The 21,406-nt window shown below is 54.9% G+C and overlaps 2 protein-coding genes across 3 annotated transcripts; both read right to left on the minus strand.

The window, feature by feature from the left end:
* Nucleotides 1–21: 21 nt before the first annotated feature.
* Nucleotides 22–15,708, minus strand: ADCY4 (adenylate cyclase 4). Of its 2 annotated transcripts, XM_063088740.1 has the most exons (25): nucleotides 15,213–15,708; nucleotides 13,712–13,909; nucleotides 13,441–13,602; nucleotides 12,669–12,818; nucleotides 12,086–12,234; nucleotides 11,896–12,007; nucleotides 11,046–11,173; nucleotides 10,740–10,898; nucleotides 10,356–10,488; nucleotides 9,979–10,149; nucleotides 7,565–7,608; nucleotides 7,343–7,429; nucleotides 7,089–7,158; nucleotides 6,592–6,689; nucleotides 5,709–5,793; nucleotides 5,461–5,598; nucleotides 4,745–4,855; nucleotides 4,305–4,489; nucleotides 4,026–4,110; nucleotides 3,485–3,643; nucleotides 1,659–1,805; nucleotides 1,240–1,347; nucleotides 1,011–1,137; nucleotides 556–680; nucleotides 22–456 (listed from the first exon to the last, which is right to left on the minus strand). In XM_063088740.1, the coding sequence occupies exons 1-25, from the start codon at nucleotides 15,369–15,371 to the stop codon at nucleotides 304–306; spliced, it is 3,243 nt and encodes a 1,080-aa protein (XP_062944810.1). In that variant the 5' UTR covers nucleotides 15,372–15,708; the 3' UTR covers nucleotides 22–303. The 2 variants fall into 2 exon arrangements, with proteins under 2 accessions (XP_062944810.1, XP_062944811.1); XM_063088741.1 differs by lacking the exons at nucleotides 10,740–10,898; nucleotides 11,046–11,173; nucleotides 11,896–12,007.
* A 1,128-nt stretch (nucleotides 15,709–16,836) lies between these two features.
* RIPK3 (receptor interacting serine/threonine kinase 3) lies at nucleotides 16,837–20,317 on the minus strand. Its single transcript, XM_063090108.1, has 9 exons — nucleotides 20,199–20,317; nucleotides 19,756–20,065; nucleotides 19,135–19,280; nucleotides 18,962–19,008; nucleotides 18,595–18,762; nucleotides 18,417–18,484; nucleotides 17,798–18,160; nucleotides 17,600–17,660; nucleotides 16,837–17,057 (listed from the first exon to the last, which is right to left on the minus strand). The coding sequence occupies exons 2-9, from the start codon at nucleotides 20,035–20,037 to the stop codon at nucleotides 16,837–16,839; spliced, it is 1,356 nt and encodes a 451-aa protein (XP_062946178.1). The 5' UTR covers nucleotides 20,038–20,065; nucleotides 20,199–20,317.
* Between the last annotated feature and the right edge of the window lie 1,089 nt (nucleotides 20,318–21,406).

The raw sequence follows: 21,406 nt of genomic DNA on the forward strand, positions 1-21,406 counted from the left end.
AATCCTGTTTTGAGTCATGGCTAAAATTCTTTATGCTTCCAAGGTGTACAAAATACTGGAATCAGTTTGTCTTCCAGACAGAGAGGCCGAGGCAGTCCTCTTCCTGAGCTTGTGAAAAGAATCACGTCCTTACAACACACTCAGGCTCACTGTTTCACACACACTCAGTTTGGCCTGGGAAGAAGCCATCCTGCTGAGGGAAAAGAGAAGGTGATCCCCAGCTACATCAGCAGCTTCTGACATCAACTGGCTCCAGACATCCCAGGGTCTCTTTATTGAGGATCTTAGAGGAGGTTGGGGGTTTCAGCCTAGGGTGGCAGAGGGAGGTCCAGTTCGTATCAAGTCTGTGTTCAGGAAGTAGGTGCAGAGCTGCCCTTTGCCTTTGACCTTGATGACACCCCGGATGTAGCAGGTGTAGCCCAGGGACTGCAGGGCCCGGGCTGTCTCCTCAGTCACCTACAATTGGAGGGGGGTGAAGGAGTATGGGGGTGAAGGAGTATGGGGGTGGCTCTATCCTTATCCCCCTCCCCCCATGCCTCCAATGTGGCTCCTCACTTGGATCTTGCCAAGGACTCCTGTACTCTCCATGCGACTGGCCACATTCACTGTGTTGCCCCAAATGTCATATTGCGGCTTCTGGGCCCCAATCACTCCAGCTACTACTGGTCCGTGGTTCAACCCTGACAAGGGGTGTGGTAAAGAGAGGCCCCAACAGAGGAAACTTTGAGGAGGGAGGGGGAAGAGAAAGCTCAAGGAACTGGGGAGAAGGGCCAGGGGGGTCCTTAGAAGAGAGAGGGATCTCCAGGGCTGGAGGAGTGTGACTTAAGGGAGGGAGTGAGCTATCTTCTCCCCATATCTTCTGGTCCAGCAGCTTCATGTCCCATCCCAGGGAGTGAGTCTGCAGAGGGGTCCAGAGATGAGCTAAAGAGCAGCTAACAGAGGACTTGGAGTGGGGAGAGAGTAGGATGGTCAGGAGGTACCAGACTGCCCCAGCAAGGGAGGACCCTCACCCACACGCAGGCGGAAGTTGTTGAATGAGTGCTTGTTGATGACATCCAGCTTAGACCCCAGGGCCACTGCAAACTCCACCATGGTGCCAAGGTGGCTGCAGCTTCTTTCAGCATCCTGGCAATGGGCCTGCCACCAGGATGGGCCGATGAGGGCACAGCAATGAGTCCCACTATGGGCCCAGCAACGAGAGCCCAGAGGAGGTCTGTAGGTAAGGAGGGTTTGCTCTACCTGTTGTGCGTCCTGTCCAGAGGTGGCATTTAAGCCTGTGGCTGCCATGTAGGTGCTGCCGATGGTTTTGATCTTCTCCACCCCACTGAACTTGGGCTTGGAGAGCAGCTGTACAGAGAGGACTGTGTCCCTAGTGTCTCTTGATCTCTCCCTCCCCTCTCCCAGAAGCCCAGCCCCAGGCCTTTGAAGGCTAAAGGGCAAAGCTGTGGGATGGTTGGGGATGGTGGTGGGAAGGAGAGGGTTGATAATGGGCAACGTTGCTGGCTGGAGGGGGTACAGCTGGAGGATCAGAGGAGGAGTAGTGCTGGGAGAAGAGGGGAGAATTGGCCTCATGGCCAGGAAAACAGAGCGGAAGGAGGGACTGGTGGGAAATTCTAGAATACAGGACATAGGGTTTGGGGAACCTTTGAAGTTGTCACCTCATCAAAATCAGCAATTATTTCATTGAGCAGCCGCAGGCACTCCAGCCCCTCGTGGTTGATGTTAGATTCAGAGTAAAACTCCTTGAAGTCTGGGACTGAGGCGAAGAGGACACAAACACACTCGTAGGACTGGTGGTAGAGGTCCTGGGAGAGCAGGAGGCTGTGGTGAGGGGTGTACTCACATTCTTCCCCTTTCTTTTCTTTCTTTCTGTTTTTTTTTTTTTTTGGTGGCTTTGGTGCCATATGGGGATCTGAAACCTCGACCTTGGTTTTACCAGCACCATGTTCTAACCCGCTGAGCAACCGGCCAGTCCTGGTTCTTCCCCTTTCTGGGTCTGCCCAAGGCACTCGTCCCTGCATCCACACTCCTAGTCCTTCTGTTTAAGAAGGATTAGGAAGGAGGGAGAGGAGTGGGGCCAGGTTAGCCCAGGGATGTGACTCAGGAGTCAAAGGCTTGGTCTCATCGTGATTCCAGGAGAGACAGAGGTTTGGGGTCAGGATCACCTCACAGCAATGTGAAGAGAGTTGCTCCTAGAACTGGGATCATGTCGAAGGGAATTATTTTTATATCCCGTCTATTGCTAAAAAGTGTTAAGTCAACTTACAAAGATAGCTACAATATGGAAGATAAGATAAAGCAACAATAGGAAATAGGGGCAAAGAGAAAATAAGGGTCAGACGATAATCAAGACGGAATCACATCTGAGGTTGGTTCACAAAATGGGTGTCACAAAGTCCTTGTAAATCCTAGATTCCTGTTCTGAGCCTTCTAGCAGCCAATGTGAATAGAGAAATAGGATCAGTTACAAGATTCCCTGTATCTAAAAAAGAAGAAACAAGGAGAGTTGAACTCCTGATCTTGAGAGCAGAAAGCAGTCCAGGAGCATAAGTCTATGAAACAGCCCCTGAGCTGTATCTTCCAACATGCCTCAGTATAAGCCAAGAGCATTTCCATAGCAAAGATGGCCAGGTGGCAGGGGTGCAAATATGCGGGTGACTTTCTGATAGTCTGACTATTGCTAGTTTTCTGAGGATCTACTGCAGCATCATCCAATAGAAATTCCTGCGATGATGGAAATGTTCTATATCTGTGCTGTACAATAGGGTGGCCCCTAGCCACATGCGGCGGTTGAGCACTTGAAATGTGGCTAGTGCAACTGAGGAACTGAACTTTTTAATTAATTAAAATTTAAGTTTTAGGGCTGTCCCCGTGGCTCACTCAGGTGAGTGCGGTGCTGTTAGCGTCGAAGCCGCAGGTTCAGATCCTATATAGGGATGGCTGGTGCGCTCACTGGCTGAGCGTATTGCGGACCACACCCAGCCAAGGGTTGCGATCCCCTTACTGGTCAAAAAAAAAATTTTTTTTTAAGTTTAAATAGCCATGTATGGCTAATGGCTACAATATTGGATAGTGCAAGTCTAGAGAGATGGGTGGACTGTATGAGAGTACTTCATGAAAAAATATTTCATGAAAAAGAGCAGAATTAAAAGATAGTGTGAATCCTTCCATGGACTTTTTGAAGACCCCTGGTATCCTCCAGAAAACTCCCATCGACACTTGACTAAGCTTCTGAAAGGTATAGAGTGGCTGTGAGTTGGAGAAGACACTCCTTCCAAGTAAGAATTTGAAATGCAGAGATTCTGTGCTCACCAAAGACAGCCCGAGACCTTGTGAAAATGGAGCCACCTGACAGGGACGAGGGCTTGGGTGACTGCTCGACCCACTGCAGGGGAGTCCAGAGATGATAGGCCAAGGCCAAGACTTTCATCTGCAATGAGACCCTAAGGCATCTGGGGCTCAGGAGTCAGGGGTCAGGAGTCACCTCATTGCGCCGATTCTGGCCAATGAACTGGGGGGCCACATGCGCAGGGAGCACGTTCTCCAAGAGTAGCCGAGTCAGGTTCTCCATCGTCTCTGTCTCCTCTCGCTCCTGCCTCAGCTTCTTCTTCCACAGGAAGTCCAGGCGGCAGTAATACTCATTCTGGGGAGGGTCACCAGGGGACCACGGGGAGACACAGTGCAGGGGAAGCCCCAGTTCCTGAGTGTTCATCCCCCCACTCCATGATGCCTGACCCCCGCTCCCCACCAGTTAGATATAAGGCTTAAGATGCAACCATCCTTGGAGAGCGACTACCCTTGAAACTAGACTCAAACTAGGGGGTACAGAACTGGCAGCATATTTCTTCTTAAGCATGGGCCTTCCCAGGTTGGGGGTGGGAGGGAGGAAGGGCGGGGAGAACTTGTGGGCACCCCTCTCAGGGAGGGAAGGCCAGCCCTGAAGATAGAGAGAAGAAGTCAGAAACACAGGACCCCAGCCTCAGCATTTGTAAGGAGGCCCTGGAGGGCTGAGCTGGGTGGCTTACCTGCCGAGCCAGGACAAGGAGCGTGAAGAAGAAGATGAAGCAGGAGACAGCTCCCATCAGTTTGGGCTCCTTCAGCACTCCTGGCCTGCAGAGACCATGGATCAGGGTTGCCCTCGCTCTGCCCCTTCCTGATGGCCTCTTCCCGGCCCCCAGTGCCCACGTAGCCCTCAGTCTTTGCCCCGTGAGTGGTTCAGGTCAGTGAGGCGAGGACAGCTCTGCTGTGTCCCATCTCAGCCCCATCCAGGAGGGCTTGGGCACTCTGCCAGCGGCTGTACACACCTGGAGTCCAAGGGGCCCAGATAGAGGTGGGCGATGAGGCAGTCAGACAGCCAGGCGTGGGAGTGCAGGAAGAGGGAGCAGGAGGCCGCCAGCCACAGCAGGAGCAGCAGCAGTTTCAATTCGAAGCTCATGTGCAGAAAGAGGGAGCAGGAGAGGGAGCCCAGCACACAGCAGTGCATGGAGTACTGCAGGGCCAGGCAAGGTGGTCAGGAGTGGGCATGTTCCACAGGCAAGGGTGGGAGAACACCCCATGGTCCCTGTCCTGTCCCTCCCAGGGCCCAGGTCCTATCTAGGAGACAGGGAGTGCCTTGTACACAAACACACACTGGGTGTACTATGTCTGTTCCAATCCACAGGATGGAGGGTTCTTCAACTAAGGAGGTGGGAGAGGGGGTGCCAAGGAAAGGTCTGGAGGAGAAGGACTGTGCAGGAACACTCACTGGGACACTGATGAGAGGCAGGGATCCAGGGAGCTCCCAGGAGAGGTTGAAAGCCATGGAGGATACATTGGGAGCCTGGAAAGGGCAGTCCGATGATGCTGGAAAGAAGAACTGCAGAGGAGATGAGAAGCTGAGGGAGGCAGGCAGCTCCTTGGGCACAAGGGTGGCTGGTGCTGGGTTTTGGCTGACTCGGGGATGAGTCAGGGCCAGATTCTTCCAAAGAGGCAGATTCTGCTATTTCTGGCTGGTGAGGGAGACTGAGCACTAGGGTCCTCGCTGGGGGAGAGGTTGTGGGAGGGGTGCCATGAGTAATAGTCTGCCACGGGTCCACCCTATGAACTCTTGCCAGCTACTTCTCCTCTCTGGGCCTTAGCTTCCTTTTCTGTAACTTGGCTGAGGAACGATTCCTAGGTGCTTTCCTGGGATAGAACTCTTGGAATGATTCTAAGTTCTGAAAAATCAGCCAAGTGAGCTAAGTAATAAATATCTGCCCGCATAGAAAAAAGATAGGAAGGATATTCACCAAAGTATTATTAACAATGATTATGCCCAGATGGTAGACTATGGCTGACTGTAATTGTTTTCTTTATACTTGTACATTTCCAGCATCCTCTGGCCTTAGTCCTGCTGCTCTCCCAAATCCAGGGGTCCCCTTTCAGTCCCTGGCAGGTCCGGCATGACTTGATGGGGAGGGACAGGGGCTCCTCTGCCCTCACCAGGCTGATAACGGCCATGGCAAAGACGAGGAAGATGGTGGTGGTGCTCAGGGCTACTCGCAGTCCAGGTCGTGTGGCCACCAGGTCAGACAGAGCAGGCAGCCAGTGCAGCAACTTGGGGCCTTTCAGGACACACCTCTGTGGAGGGAGCGTGGGCCATGACTTAGTCACACGGGCTGGGCACCTTCTTCAGGCCAGTTCATGGCTGGGGCTTCAGCTCACCCCTTCCACCCTCCAGCCCTCCTTACCGTCAGGTGCTCTGAGAAGCAGACAAAGAGGAGAAGGAGGAAGAGGAGGAAGGTGATGCTGTAGGTGATGGCCAGAGCTGGGGGCCTAAAAGAAGACAAGAGCAAGGCCTTGAAGTGCCAGAATAGGCTCCTTGTGTGCTGTGAGCACGCTGCGTGATCTGGTATGGAGATGGGGGTGGGGGAGGTCCTGGGGAATCCAGATTGGCTGAAATGCTGATGGCATCCAGGCTGACAAAAGACATTGTGTTCTGATGATTTGGGAAAGCTGAAGGGTTGAGGGCAGTGTTGGGGTGGAACAGCAACCAATAAGGTAGGGACAATATTGGAAGTGGGCAGAAGGCTCGCAAGAACGGCTGAGGTTACATCAGACCAATCTCTGGGACTTTAGGCCAAAGCTATTTAACCTGGCTGAGTTCTGAACAGATCCTTATGCCTCCTATCAGTGGACTAGGAATGAAGACCTACCTTCTTTCTTTTATTTTTTGGTGGCTGGCTGGTACAGGGATCAAACCCTGGACCCTGGTGTTATCAGCACCACACTCTAACCAACTGAGCTAACCGGCTGGCCCTGAGGACCTACTTTCTAAGCTCACTCATTTGCTATGAGATTTGGGCTTCTCAATGGGAACAAAACCTTCATGAGGATGTTGTTAGAGCCAAAAGACACAGGCATGTGAAAATGGTGGGGTTATGACCACAGGATGGATGATATCAAGAAGAGCACTGTGATTATCACTGGTTTCCCAGCACACGTGTTTCCTCTGTGGGTAAGTGTCTGAAGCTAAGGAAGGGGTTAATGGAAGAAAATGTGGGTCAAGGATCATGAAGGGCAAGGGGATCAGTACATGAGAGTCAGGGCCTCCCTTGCCTGGGGCTCTCTCACCTGTTTGTCACCAGCATCTGGATGATGAAGTTGGAAAGAAAAACCAGGAAGGTGCAAGCTGTATAGTATTTGAAGGCAGGGAGTGCAGAGAGTCGATACTGGAAGGTAGGGGGTCAGGGGTAGAGATAGTGTACCTTGAAGGTATCAATCCCAGGCAAAGGATGGGTTCCTCAGCCTCACCACCTCACCCTCCAGTTCAGTTCCATGTAGCCACAACCAGTTCTCCAAGGAGCTACCCTCCTTCCTCCCACCACCACCAGGTAACTCAATCGACAGGGTGACTTTCCTTTTGGAGAAAGGCACAAGCCCCTCACCCCCAGATCACAAACTGAGCAGACCTGGGGAGATAAGGTGGAGACACAGGGCCAGACACACACACACGCACGCACGCACGCACGCACGCACGCACGCACGCACGCACACACACACACACACACACACACACACACTGGGCCAAGGAACTAAAGCTGGGCAATCCTTTGATACCCTCCACCCACCTCTTTTTCCAAGTCCTTCTGTCTGAAGTACAGTGTCAGTGGGTTGAAGTCCTTTGACTGCCTCCACTGTCTGGTGGGAGGTTGGGGGTGGTAAGAGAAACAGGCAGAGCAGGGAGAGGGCAGGAGGGGTGATAAGGTGAGTCTTCCCCTCAGGGAAGCCCCTCACTCCCTCCAGACCCTCAGGGGAGCACCTTCCTTCTTCCACCACATGACTTCAGGGCTACAACCCTCCCAGCCCTCTTCGTTATCCGTACTTCTGAGAGTTGAGCTGCTCAATGACCTGGAAGAACTTGGCATCCCCAGTGTCCAGCTCATCATCTAGTCCCCTGGGAGTACGGCTCCTGTGCAGTGAGAGCCAAGTCTGTCACCACAGAGACCCTCAAAAGCATCTGGGCAAAGCAGGAGCAGCCCCCCAGGGAGGATGGAGGTTGGTCACCCAGACAGCCCCACTGTGCCAGATGCTCAGGCCTCCTCACCGGTCCAGGCTCCACTGGGGGCTGAAAGAAGCCATGGCCTTCTCCTGTGGGGAGAACACATTGGGGGCGGTGGGGGGAAGATGATGAGTGTTGCTCCTGCAGTGAGGCAGACCGTGAACTGCATTGCACGTTCTACACACATCCTTGACCTTGACCTGGATCTTTCCCCTGCCTCTGATGACTTCTCTCTCACTCGCTCCACCAAATCCCACCTGCTCTTGAAGGGGAGGTTTAAACCCCACTTCCTCCTTAAAGTTTCCTCCTGACTCTTTAGAGCCAGGGTCTTTAAACCCTTTATTTCCTCATGGTTTCTATCACTTACTGGACAACACTTTGTCTTCTATAGGCCTGAGTGGCTGTTTATTCTGTCTCACTTTCCCTAAAGACTGCCCAAATTCCAAAGGCAAGGACTTTCCCAACAACCTTGAATGCCAAAAATATTCTTGTTGGTTTAAATTGAAGTGACAGTACAGAACATTCTGACTCCTCTCACCTTCTGTGCAGTCAGCCAGGCTGAGCTGAGAGATGATGGGGGCAGATAACAAAGAATGGAGAAGAAAAGGGATGAGAAAGGGAAAAAAATCTGATGACAATCATTCTCTTCTTCACCAAAAGGAATGCACCGTGTATGCAGAGATATGAAAATGAGCAGGCAAATAAGTAACCGCGGATAGAGAGAGCAGGGTTCCGCGGCCACTGTCCAGGACAGGTAGTATGGTGATCATCCCTCCCTGTTCCCTTTGGCTCATGTGAAGGAAGCAAGGTCACAGGGTCACATCACCCCCCAAACAAAAACTTGATGAATGGAAAAAGGTGAGGGAGAGGGAGATATTGAGAGAGAATGGTATGTTCTAAGTATGTGCCCATCTATGCATCCACACCTGGGTCTACCTTTTTTCAAACTACCTCCCTGCCCCTCCCCCCAATGCTTGTAAGTCATCTGAAGGCAGGGAACACATCTTGTTCATTTCTATCTTCTCAAAAACAAGCCTAGTGCCTGCCACATAGCAGGTGGTCGTAAAACATGGAAGAAAAGGATGAAGGTACGCAGCGTGAACACTGCCCCACCACTCCGAAGTTGCACACTGCTTAAGAGTAAGTGGATGGGGGTTCTCAGGACTTCTAACATTTGACTGAGCCCCTGGGATTTCAGGGACCAAAAAGTGAATTTCTGGGCTAGTGAGGTCCTGCCTCAGGCTCACCTCAGAGAAGATGCAAGGTCTCCAGACCCTTGAACAGGGGGTTCCTGCTTCTCCACCCTGAGGCTTCCCAGTCTGCACACCAGTGGAGAGTGGCAGGAGGTCTAACATGGGCTCTGGCAGGCATTCCTACCATGGGAATTGCTCCCAAGGTCATCTCACCATCCCTGGGTTTATAGCAAACCCCACATACTACTCTACCCCCACCCTGGAGGCCTCATCCTGCAGCAGTCAGCCGGGCCTTGGACTCTTCCTTCCTCTTCCTCCTGTGAGCTTAATCCTTCTGACCTCTCCCTTACCCCATGTTGAGGCTTGGAGTTAAGTGATCCCCTGAGGCACTGCTGCCAGTTTCCCTCCTCCCCTCACTCCCCAATGTCAGGGGATTGAAGAAGAGAGTGTGCAGTTGCAGGAATTCAGTTAAACAGAGAATTTCCTGGTGGGATGGGTGTGCAGCACTGGAATCAGAGTCAGGAGGAAGTGGGGTCTATGCCTTTGTGGTGCCAAGGGAAGGGGCTCCCCTGAATTGCTGTGCTTTGAATGTTTCCCCCAAGTTCATGTTGGAATTTAACCCCCAATATGGTGGTGGAAGGTGGGGCCTTTAAGAGGTGATTGGATCTCAAGGATTGTGCCCTTGTGAATGTATTGATACATTCATGGAGTAATGTGTTGATGGTTTAATGGCGGTCATGGGCGTGGATCTGAAGGCTTTATAAGGAGAAGAAGTGAGAAGGTTAGCTCTCAGTCTTGCCGTTCTCGCCATGTGACACCAGGGGACCCTGTAGAGAGTCCCTGCCCAGAACTAGGCCCTCACTAGATGTGCCCCCTGGACTGTGAACTTCCCAGCCTCCAAAACTGTAAGAAATAAATTTCATTTGTTTATAAATTACTCAGTTTCAGGTATTCCATTACAAGCAGCAGAAAACATACTAATACATGAGCGGAGGCAGGGGAGCAATGGGCATGGTGTCTATGGGGAACTTGCATCTTCTTTAAGATAAGCTTGGAGGGCAGTGATCTTTGCTCCTTCTCTGAAAGGAAGGGCAAGGAAGGGCCTGAACCAGTGACTGGGGTGACCACACAGTTCAGGACCTTGGGATGTCACAATTCATCCAGTGACTCACTGGCAATGGGGGCAGGGGAGTCTGAGAGTGGGTCCTAAGGACAATGGGGGTGTGTTTACCTAAGTGCTGGGGCCCACAAGGAAGGTGCACATACCGGGAGAGGGGTGGAGGTGGACACAGGGCTGTCCACGTGGCTCAAGTGGGCAAAAGGCTTGGCTGCACCCCAAGACTCCAGGTAGCGGGTCATCAGCAGTGATGGACGCATCTTGGGGCCCTCAAGAGAGGACAGCAACCCTCCTGCAGTGCCCTTCTCATCCTCCTCGGCCTGGGACATGTGAGGGCCGAGAGTAAGGATCACAGACGCTTCTCCATTCCCCCCTACACTTTAGAGGCTTGCACATCCTCCCCCTGTCCCCCCTGATGCCCCAGACCCAGTAACTCAATCTCTGCATAGGAGAAGAGATTAGATCTGTTGGCTGTGGGGTGGTTTGGTGGGCCAGCACATGGTGTCCATCTAGGCTGGGCTTTTACCCGCGGATCGATGACCAGGTAGGTGGGCTCCCCTAGCTCCCGAAGGTATGGGTCCCGGTGTTCCATGGGTGCATCCTCCACAGCATAAGCCCCTGCCAGCAGGTCCAAGGTAGCCCCTGTGATATGCACTCGTCTGGAAAGAGGGAGCAGTGGGAGTCAGCAGGGAGGGCCTGCAAATATCTTTCAAAGATCATTCATGGAGGTCTGACTTAGAGAAAGCCCCTGGGTTACAAGAGGTGCCTCCCAGCTCCCCTCCCTGCATCCCAGAATCTCCCTGAGCCTCACATGGGATTGTGCTCATCTTAAGAAACTATAAAAAGGGTGGCAGTATGTGCAGAAGCCTGGTTGGCCTTCTGCTGTACCGCCTGGGGCCCCAGGGCTCACCCTGGTACACCGCCCGCCTCCATGTGGTTGGCCAGTGTGACATCATGGGACCAGACATCGTACTGCCACTTCTGCAGTCCGATGACTCCGCAAAGCACATTGCCCGAGTGCACACCCACACGCATGTTGATATCTACGCCAGTGGCTGCCCGCAGTTTCCTGAGCAGAGTGCGTGAGACAGTCTGAGTCCTGCTTTCAGCCCTACCCATGCCACACTTCTTCTCTCAAGTGGGACTTCCACCACCTTGCCTGCCCCCTCCCACATCTATCCTTCTGTATTCCTCCTGCCCGCCCACCTGAGCTGACCTGATGGCCCGACACATGTCCAGCCCCATGCGCACACAGTTGATGGCGTGGTCTGGCAGTGAGAGTGGCAGCCCAGAGACACAGTAGTAACAGTCCCCCAGGATCTTGATCCGCATGCATTCATGCTCCTGGGAGTGTGTGGGGGTGTGTGTAGAGGAACCTGGTTAGAAGCCAGAGGGGTAGGGGGGAGTTGGGAAAAGTGGGGAGCAAGTGTGCTATTCATGAAGAACTTCTGAGGTTGGGAGTGTCTAGGTCAGATCTAAATATTCCCTTAAATTGATATGGGGATGACTAAGGTCTCCCATGCAGATCTCTTTCTCAGAAGGGTTTCCCAAGGCTGGGATGTTTGTGGCTTTCCCCAGTTTTGGCATGTGTAGGGTGTACCTAAATTTGGGCATATGAAAGTAGCCTCAGGATTGAGGGGTTGTGGGGAGGACCTAAGAACTTGTTACTTGGGGGCATCCCTGGGGTCAGAGCAGGTGGCTGGGCTGAGGTTGCACAGGGCAGAATTTTCCCTTGGAAGGGTTTCCCAAGGTCAGAGCATCCGAAAATCTTTCTGGATTTGGTTGTAGTGTCCAGAGACACATGTTGGGGGCTCTAAGCATATTTGGAGGCATTGCAGTTGGGATATTTATAATGATGAGAGGTCTCTCCAGGTTAGAGATGTATGGTGAGCAGCTTTGTGACTGGGAATGTTTGAGAGGTTTTCTACTTCCATTGGAGCATCTGGGAGCTCACATGGGCTCTGAAGTAGGATTGGGATCTTATAGGGTTGGAGTTTCCCATGGAAGGGGCTCCCCAGGATGGGATGTTTCAGGGTCCCTGGGTGGGAAGGGAAGCCCCCTCTGACCTTGGCAATCTGGTCGAACTTGCCAAAAAGCTCGTTGAGCATGAGCACCAGCTCCTTAGGGGAGCACTCGCTGGCCAGCCGTGTGAAGCCCACGATGTCAGCATACAGCACGCTGTGCAGAGCAGACTGTGTCAGTGGGGCTAGGGACTGAGGCCACGGGCCCCTCCTCTCCAGCCATCTTTCGTCATACCTGACTCCCTCGTGCCTCTTGACGTAGAGGCTGTGGAAGTTGTTGGTGCTCTCCGGCCGTGACCCCTGTCCAGCCTGCAGCCGTGCCATGATCTCTGCCTTCATCTCTTGGGCCAGGTAGGCAGGAAGGATGGACAGGAGAAGGTGTTCCTAGAGAAGGTCACTATGAGCACCAGCCCTCCGGCACCCTAAAGCCAGGAGTCCCAGTCCCCCAAACCACCTAGGCACTGCCCCACCCCCAGCAGGTGCTCTCCGGCATACTACCCAGGTCCCCCAGCTACTTATATAGCAGGGCTCCAGCACCTCGTCCTGTTCTGATCACCCTTAGAGACTGAGCTGCCAGCACTGACGCCTGCATTAGAGTGCTTCACTTAATACCATAATGTTTTAAGGTGCTTTCATAAGCTTCGATTTGTTTGAGCCTAGCAACAGTCTTCCGAGGTGTATGCAAAAGAGGAAGTAGACAGTCAAGTGACCTGCCCAAAGCCACTCAGCTTGTGAAGGAGCCCGGTGACATAATCTAAACATCTTCTCTCCGTCGGAGCACTAGTCCCGCCCCTTCTTGCCTACTAGGGCCGGCTCACCTGGTGCTTCTTCTCTGTGTCCAGCCGCCGGCGCGAGTGCAGGGAGCTGAGCGCCTCTCGGAACGTGGCGCGCAGCGCGCGCTCCATCAGCGCCTTGTGGTACGCTCCCGCCACGTTCCCGCACAGGAACACCACCGCGTTTGCTGCCAGCTGTGGGTCAGGGCCGGTCTCAGAGGGCGCCGGACCGGGTGGGGCTGGAGGCGGCTATGTACATAGCTAGAAATGGTCTCGAAGATGGGCTGGGGAGGATCGGGCTCTACAGTTAGGGACCTACGTATTGCGGGACAAGTGGTGCCACACTGTGGGATCCATAGGGGCGTTTCCCCTCCCCCATGCTCCCTTCTCGACTATAGCTGCTGCGTCACCATAGTCTCTTAGGTGTAGAAACCTTTGCGCGTACGTTTCCTCTGCCTGGAACACCACCCCACCATCCCCGACCCCCGACACCACGCCCATCGCATAAACTACTCAAGTTCTGATTTTACATTCTCTGTGAAGTTTCCATCATCCACATCTGTCGCCACCTCCCTAACCCCCGGGCGAACCACGACTCCCTTCCCCGTGGGCCCAGAGCCCTTTTCCGGTATCAGCAGGCACCGCGCTGCTCCGGTGCATCGGGTTCAGAAGGGCACGGTCGGGGTCTAGCTGTGTTTGTATCCTGGCCCAGCACCGCGCTCTGCCTTGGAGTCCCAGATCTGCAAACGCCCAAAGGAACGTCCCAGAGCGCGGCAGAGTCGGCCCTGGGCGCAGCCTGTGCTGCTTGTGTGCTCACCTGCGGCAGCAGCGCGGGCCGTGAATACGGCTGTGGCCCCAGGTACAGACCGAGGACCAGCAGGTGCGAGAGCGAAGAGACGAGCCCCGCGATAGCGGCGTCCCGCATGCCCAAGGGCAGCATGGCATATACGGTGAAGATGACGAAGAGGAAAAAGGACACCTGCGGGCGAGGCGCGGGAAGCTGAAGACCTACGCTGCGCTACTCAGGACGTGGGTGCGGGTTTGAGGCCGCGGCGTTCCCTCCCCTCCTCTCCTGTCGCCCCTCTCACCTGGTCCCAGGCGCTCACCACGCCCGCGGTGAACAGGAAGCCGTGGCCTAGGGCGAGCAGTGCGGCCCACACAAGGCCAGACAAGGGACGCGTCCAGCGCTGCAGTCGCTGCTCGCGGGAAGCCAGGCCCAGCAGCAGAGAGAAGCCGCCCAGCGCGCACAGCACAGTGGTCAGGAAGCTCGCGTCTGAGGCCAGCTCCTTCGGGGAAGGGGTGTGCGAGGCGAGATTGTGATGGGGCGTTTGGGGAGCTCGCCCAAGGCCAGGAGGAACGAACTAGATAGAGGAAGAACGGGCAGCTCCCCAGGCCAGTTCTGAGGGGTCTCAAACCCAAGTACGAAAAGGAGGCGGGGCACCTCGGCTGGTTTGCCATTCACATTTGGTGGAGCCATATGAAATTGCCAGTATCCTACTGTTTTAATCTAGAGTCCACAATCTCGTATAGTCCAGCCAAATATTTCACTTGCCTGCTGCGGTGGCTGCTGAGCCTGGGACATCTACCCAGAAAACCCGGCTCCAACCTATATTTGCTATTTGTGAATCCATGACCTTTCTGAGCCTCAGTTTTCTTATCTGTCAAACGGAAATCATGGCACCCACCTGGGGCCCCGAAGCAAGTGAAGGATCCTAGCTCACAAGAAAGCAGTTAGGAATGAATTTCTCCAAATCTGGCCAATTGCTCGATTCCCCGCCCCGGGGACCCGGCAGCTCGCTTCGGGGATGGCGCGAAGTAGCGCTCGGGCAGCAGGGGGCGCCCGGGACTCGCCGCACCCAGCACCTCCCTTGCCGTCTAGGCTGTGACCTCTCCACCTGTCTCAGCTCCCGGCATGGAAGGTCCATCACTGTCCCCGCCCTTTGTCCCCACCTCTTCCCGGACTTCGGGGTGGACCAACAAGGACTGGCCGCGCCCAGTGATTTTCCCACCTTGCCTCTAAGGAGTGAAAAGAAAACCTGGAGCAGGCTATTTCCAGAAATGAAATTGAAGACCCTCTTGCTCTCAAAACAGAAAGTGGAAATGATTTATTTTAGTGCTAAATGAGAGCAGAATGAAGGGTGACTCCTGGGAGTCTGTGGGTACAACTGCCCCACATCCCTTAAGAGGGAGAGAAAACCAGGAAATGAATTCCCCCGGGGTCTGAGTAGAATTTCCCCTCTGGAAAATTGGAAAATCTGGTGTTGGATTCGTTCTGGAATCCGTAGACCACAGAAGCTCATAAAGTCTGTCAAGGACTGGGAGAGAAATTAGAAGCATCCAGGACTCAGCTACTTCCCTGTGCAGACACAGAGACCATGGCCCAGAAGGGTGGAGTGACTTGCCCAGGGTCACTACAGTTCTTAGCAAGGGTCAACGTTTCTTTCTTGGCTCTCAGCAAAAAACATCGAAAAGAAGACCCCACAAATCCCAACCTCGAAAATGTCCCCTAGGCTGTTGACCCTCCCGCCGCGACCCTGCAGCAGCGACGTGGCCATAGAGGAGGCCCCCGGCACTACAGGCCCTGCTCACCCTGCCACTGGCCCAGGCGACGGCAAGCAGCGCCAGGAGTGCGCAGAGCACGATCACCAGCAGCAGTAGCAGCAGCGGGTACTGCTGGCTCAGGCTGTAGTAGGTCTCGTAGAAGAGGTCTTCGCTGGGGGGCGGCCGGGGGCTGAAGAGGCGGGCCATGGTCTCCCCAACCCCGAGCTCCCGGGGCTGGGGAGGGCCAGGCTCCGGGTTACCTCCTGCAGCCCGGCCAGCCACACGGCCTTTTTTCCTGCTCCAAGCCGCTTACACCCCGTGCCCCCAATTTTGAGGCAACCCAGGCTCCTTCCAGGCACTCCGTGCGGCCTCCCAGCCCGCTCCCAGCTGGTAGGGAGGGGACTCCCCAATTCTTCCCCCCTCGTCCCTCAAACCAGACTGTGGAGGTGTCCAAGCAAAAGCCTTATCGCCAGAAGGACAAGACTTGAGGTTGGTGAAGAGGAGCCCCGGGTTCCTCCTTTTCCCCTGAACTCACTGCCCGCGACGCTGCCGCAGCTGAGTGAGCTGAGCCCGGCAGGGAGCCAGGGGGACAGGCGCTTCCCTCCCGGCGCCGCTGGCCCCCTCCCACTTCCCCGACGGGACAGCCCGGCCCCTTCCCGTGCCAGAGCCGAACTCCCCTGGCCTCCTCCCCCACTCAGATTGTTTCTCCTAACACCATCGCCTCCCCACATCAGCCCCCTCAAGGAAGGGGAATGTGGACTGTGGAAGAGACGCCAGGGCATGGGGGTGGGCTGCATGGGAAGTGTCAAAATGGGGGTGGAATGTTTGGATGTGGGGAGACCGAGGGAGGGCTAAAGCCTGGCCAGAAGGTAGGGAAGAGTGTGGGTCCCAGTGCCAGATGGAGACTGGGATCTAGGTCAGAACTGGGGGCCTCACTTCCCTTGCCTCCCCACCTGGCTGGCAGCTGCTGTGGCCGGTCTGAATTGTCCATGCTCCCGCTGTCTCCAGCTCGATGGCAGGTGACACTTCTATGTGTAGCTGTGGAGCCATGACTTTCCACTCCCGGACCCCAGCTGAGAATCAGAAGGGCTCCCACACCCAGGAAGCAATGTGTGAGTGTGTGGTGGAGGGAGGGATGGTATGCGGGTTGACCTCAGAGAGTGGGCACCGTACAGGGCAATAGAAGGGCTGAGCTTTGTGAATTCCCACGGAGATCTCCCCGCTTCCCAGGGCCCCACAGCATCTAGCCTCAGAGTTTAGGCCTAGGTTGGGGTGGCCCTCCCGGGCCCTAGAGGAAGCACTCCACCCTGAGATCAGAGTGGTCTGGGGAGCCAGGACTCCAGGATTCCTTCCTGCCACCGGCTGGGCCCTGACCTTGTGTGCCACCTTGTTGCCCGCTCCCAGATCCCAGTGTCCCTGCTTCCTGCCTTGGTGGAGTTGCAGTGCCTCCCCCTCCTTCACTGTCAGCTCCCAGCCCCCCATCCCTGTCCCTTGCCCTTGGCTGAGCCTCAGACTCCTGGGCGGACTTTGGTTAACATTCCATCATGTTTATTAACTTCTGGGGGGCAGATCACAGTCAGTTTGGGTGCAGGCTGGACTGCCCTCTAAGAAAGTCAGGAGCCAAAAAGGGTAGTGCTTTGCCCCAACCCCTGGAGGCAGCTTAGAAGGTGCTTTAATTCCCACTATGATTATACTGGCCCTGGGGCCCACTCCAGGCTTCAGGTTCTTGCCTTCTTTCTTTTGAACCTACTGGTGGGAGGCTCTGCCAGCCCCTACCCATGCCTGAAGTTGAAAGCCTCTGCGTGGGCCAGGCAGTTCTCTGCTGCGTAGTCAAGTAGTTGTTATTTCCAATTTGCACCCCAGCGCAGTTGTGTAAGGTAACAGATGGAGGCCCTTTAAGAGAAATAGTGATGGCGGGAGGGTTTAGTAGTCAGAAAGGCAAAGTTAGCAGGCAAAGCGGGGGCAGAGAAGCAACGACACCCCGTGTTCACCTGGGGGAAATGCAATTATGGGGTTTCCGCCAGCCAGTGGCTTGTCAGGGGTGTCCTTTGCCTTCCCGTATAGGCTGACTCTCTAGAATTGGGTTTGCAGAAGCTCAAGAGGGGTGAAAACTGACATTTGAGACCCTACTTTTTTTCTTGCTGGGAGGCCCTCTGGACTGCCATAGTAACAACAGAATTTATGGGGCTCACAGAGTTGGTGCCAGGGAAAGTTAGAAGACCCAGGGACAAATTAGGCTTTGTTGTGTGACCTCAGTAGGATCCTCTCCCAGTGGGTGTCAGTTTCTTTATTTATGAAATGAGAAGCTTGGGTTAAATCATCTCTAACCCTTTCTCTCCTCCCCCAACAAGGTACCCTGGATCTATATATAGGTCTTGAGGAAGAAGCTGGTGGAAGAATTGAACAAGGGAAAGAAAGAGATGGAGAGTGGATACCTGTTGTTGGATTTGATCCTGGGGCCCTGGAGGACCAGATTGTGCCACATCTCTCAGCCTCCTGCAAACAACACAGGGCTCTCAAGCCTCTGGAGCTTGGTTCTCCACAGCATACCCCCACAACCCCAAGTTTTCCCTGGCAAGGGGACAGGATTCACAGGAATCCTACTGCATCCTCTAATCCTGCCAATATCTTACCTGATTCCCTTGGGGTCCGAGACCTGCAGTCCCAGTCAAGGTGGGGCCGGGCATCTGGTTTCTGAAAGGTAAGTTCTCTGGAGTCTGGGGAGGTCGGGCCACTGAATCTGAAGATGTCCCTGCTGTGCTGGCAGGGTGAACTTGCTCTTCCTGAGCCCTGCTCCTCTCAGTATGACTTGTGCATTTTTCAAGAAAAGAGCTGAGGGATCCCTCCAGATTCAGGTTGTTCAGTCTCTCAGAAATCATGGAAGCACTGGCTTCTGTGGTTCCCTCAAAGCCATCCACTTCTGTCCTTCCTTGGCCTGGCTCTGGGGTAGACAATCTCCTGTTGCTGCTCCTGTGCTCAGACAGAAACTTCTTCACCTGCAGGGACAGGAGGAGCTTGCTAGGCATGAGTTGGGTGAGCTAGAATAAACTCGAGAGAGTGGTCTGTGGGAGTAGTCCCCTTGTCCATCCTCTGTTGCCTGGGAATTCAGGGCTGGGATGGAGGGGGTAGGGATGAGGGTCAAGGCATAAAGAATGGTGGTCAGTGGGGAGTCAGTGAATGGCCAGGGAGCCATGTTGTGCCATCCCTGACCAGTTGCCAGGTTGGGGTGGTGGGATGGTGTTGAGTGCTCACCATGGACACAGCAGCATCTATCTTGCCCTTCATCAGATTGAAGACTTCATCGGTTTTTGGTTGGCATTCTGGAGGGACAGCAGAGTGGGTCACAGATGAACTGAACCTCTTTCCCTGGGAAAAGCCCTCTGCTAACAAATCCAAGCCTACCCCAGCTGCCAGCTAAATACCAGCTCACCTTGGAAGGAGGGCCTGTCCCTGGGCTCATAGCTCCAGCAGCACTGCATTAACTCCTTCAGATCTTCCAAGCCAGGGGTCTCAGGGCTGGACTGAGGCAGCTCTGTCAGTGGGGGCCGTATCTGCTTCTCACACACTGCTTTACACACCAGTGATGTGTGGGCCATTGCTGGGGTGAGGGTGAGGGGTGAGGAGAGAAGGCATTCAGGGTATAAGGGGACACTGCTCCATCACGGAAAGGGGTAGGGAGTGTAATCCAAGGGGGAGGTGAGCAGGGAGAAGGGCACTCTGAGGAAGGGGAAGGCTTGGGGGCTTTTGGGACAAGGGCATCTGGGGTTAGGGATCACATAGTCTGCCTAGAGTCTTACGCTCAGCTTCTCTTCCAGCTAGCACTGCCCACATTAGGATCCCGAAGCTGCAGGAGACACAAAGCTGAGGCCTGGCCCAACCACTGGCAAGGCTCCTCTCCCATATGCCATCCCCTAGAAGGGCTCAGAGAGGTGTAGAAATTTGGGATGTGTGTTTTCAGTGGGTAACTTACCTGTAGACATCACTGGCCATGGAGGCCTTTCGGTTTACATCAGCAAATAGTTCTGGGGCCAAGTAGGCCAGAGTACCCCTTGGCTCTCTGGACCCTAGACCTGACCGTGAGCCTCCCTGAAAAGTGGACAGGCCAAAATCTGCCAGCTGCAAAGGAAGGGAAGAAGGAGGAGATAGGGGACAACGGAAGGGGCCAGGCAACCTCTGGAATCCCACCTCTCCAATACACACACAAGGTGCAGGTCCTGCTTTGTAAATGGGGGTGTGGAGGGTCAGACGAAAGACAGAAGCAGTGGGACCCTTGGATGTGAGATCTAAGTTCCCTTTGGGTGGGGCTGGGTCAATGTCTGAGTCTCTTGGGCTATGTCAGCCATGGCTATTTGGAGGGTCTGGAGAGCTGGGTCTGTGGAACTGATCTGGATTAGTCAGGGCCTCTGTCACTTGGTATGGCAGGGGCTAAAACTCCTGGCTGGGCAATGACCCCTGGGCAGCCCTGTGTCCAGAAGGAGAGGCCGAGGGTATTCAATAGACAGGGCTGCAGTCCTTTGTCCAGTGGGCGGGGCTGGAGCAGCTCTGGGGCAGGGCTATGCCCGAGGCTGGGCTGGGGTGTGCATGGGCTGACCTTGGCATGCAACTCTGAGTCCAGCAGGACGTTGGAGGGCTTGAGGTCCCGGTGCAGAAGCACTGGGTTCTGGCTGTGCAGGTAACGCATCCCGAGCACCACCTCCTGCAATAGGCGGCAGAGGAGGGGCCAGGGCCGAGGGCACTGAGGCTGTAGCAGCCCCACCAGGGACCCATTTTCCATGAATTGAGTCACCAGAGCTGGCCCGGACACGTACTCCCATTCCAGGTTCTCGGTGACCCCCAGCAGGAGCAGCACGTACTGGCTACGCAGACTTGCCATGGCCTTCACCTCCCTGGATATCGACTTCCTACCCTCCAGGAGAGAGCCAGAGTCGCGCCCAGGTCCTGGAAGAGCCCTCCCTTCCCCATTCAGGCCCCGGAGCTCAGCGGCTCGGCCTCCTTGGTCAGACTCCCGGCCGGCCCGCAGCTGGGGTCACTCACGAGTTCACGATCTTGACCGCCACATCATGGCCCCACTTCCTATGTCGCGCCCGGAACACGGAGCCGAACCCGCCTTCGGCGACGAACTTCGGGTTCTCCAATTCCTCGAGGGGCACCAGGGAGGCTGGGGCACCCCTGGGCCTGAAAGAGGGGTCTTGCCTACTAGCCGGACATGCCCCGAGTCCGCGCTGCTGCCCCCGATCCCCGTGGCTCGGCAGCGGCGGTGCAATCCCCAGCCTCCCCGCAGGGGCCCCGTCCCTGGGCCTTGGCACTGGGCGCAAAGGCATCCTCTGAGCGTGTCCGCGGGGCGCCCTGTGTGTGAATGTCGGAAGCTGCGGATCAACGTCCCACTCCCCGCTCACCATAACTTGACGCAAGACATCGGGTTGGAAGGCGAGAGGGGCTTCTAGAAGTTGCAGGGCGTACGGGTGGAACGACTGGGGCTGGAGTTCTCGGCGGAGGTGGGCAAGGGATGTGGAGAGGGGTCGATCTCTAGACCAAGGCAGGGGTTCCGCTTCCCAGGTCATTCCCCGTAAAACGAAAGGCCGAGCAACTTCCTTCCCTTACAGGCGCCACTACGTCCCGCCTCTGAGGTGGGGCAGAACGAAAGCTAGCGCTTCCTTCTTCTGATCAGTGTTTTCTGTGCACCTGCTGCGTGCCGCTGCCAGGTTAGGGGTAGCTGGGCATTGAGAGTACCACGGAGAAGTCCTCACCTTCCAGGAACCTACAATCAGGCCACGCCTACAGCCGGTGTCTCTCCCTTTTCCCACAGGATTCCCAGCTGGGGGGCGGGGAGGGGGGGAGATGGTGCTTAGGAGGGTTTTACGGTCCTAAGGCTCTGCTCCCCCACAGTTGCCCTAAGATCATAGCTGACACTTCTTTAAAGCTTAGATGTGCCAGGTTCACAGACTAGCTTATCTAATTCTCACATCAACCCTAAAACGAAAGGTACTGCTTTTATTACCTTTTTATGGGTGAGGAAACTAAGGCACTGATGGTTTAAATACCTTGCCCCAGCCTGGCTCTGAACCATCAAGTTATTCTATTTGCACATAGACTTCAGGGCTGCACCACTCACCTGGTGGTGTAGGTAGCTGGGGAAGGTGGGAATCATCGAACAGTGTAGAGAGTCCCTACCTGTATTCTTGCCCAGTCCCTGATAGTTGCTCTTGCTGAGGTGAGCCCCTGACATTGGACTGGTCTGCCCT

The sequence above is a fragment of the Cynocephalus volans genome, chromosome 3, assembly GCF_027409185.1.
Source record: "Cynocephalus volans isolate mCynVol1 chromosome 3, mCynVol1.pri, whole genome shotgun sequence".
NCBI lineage: Eukaryota > Metazoa > Chordata > Mammalia > Dermoptera > Cynocephalidae > Cynocephalus > Cynocephalus volans.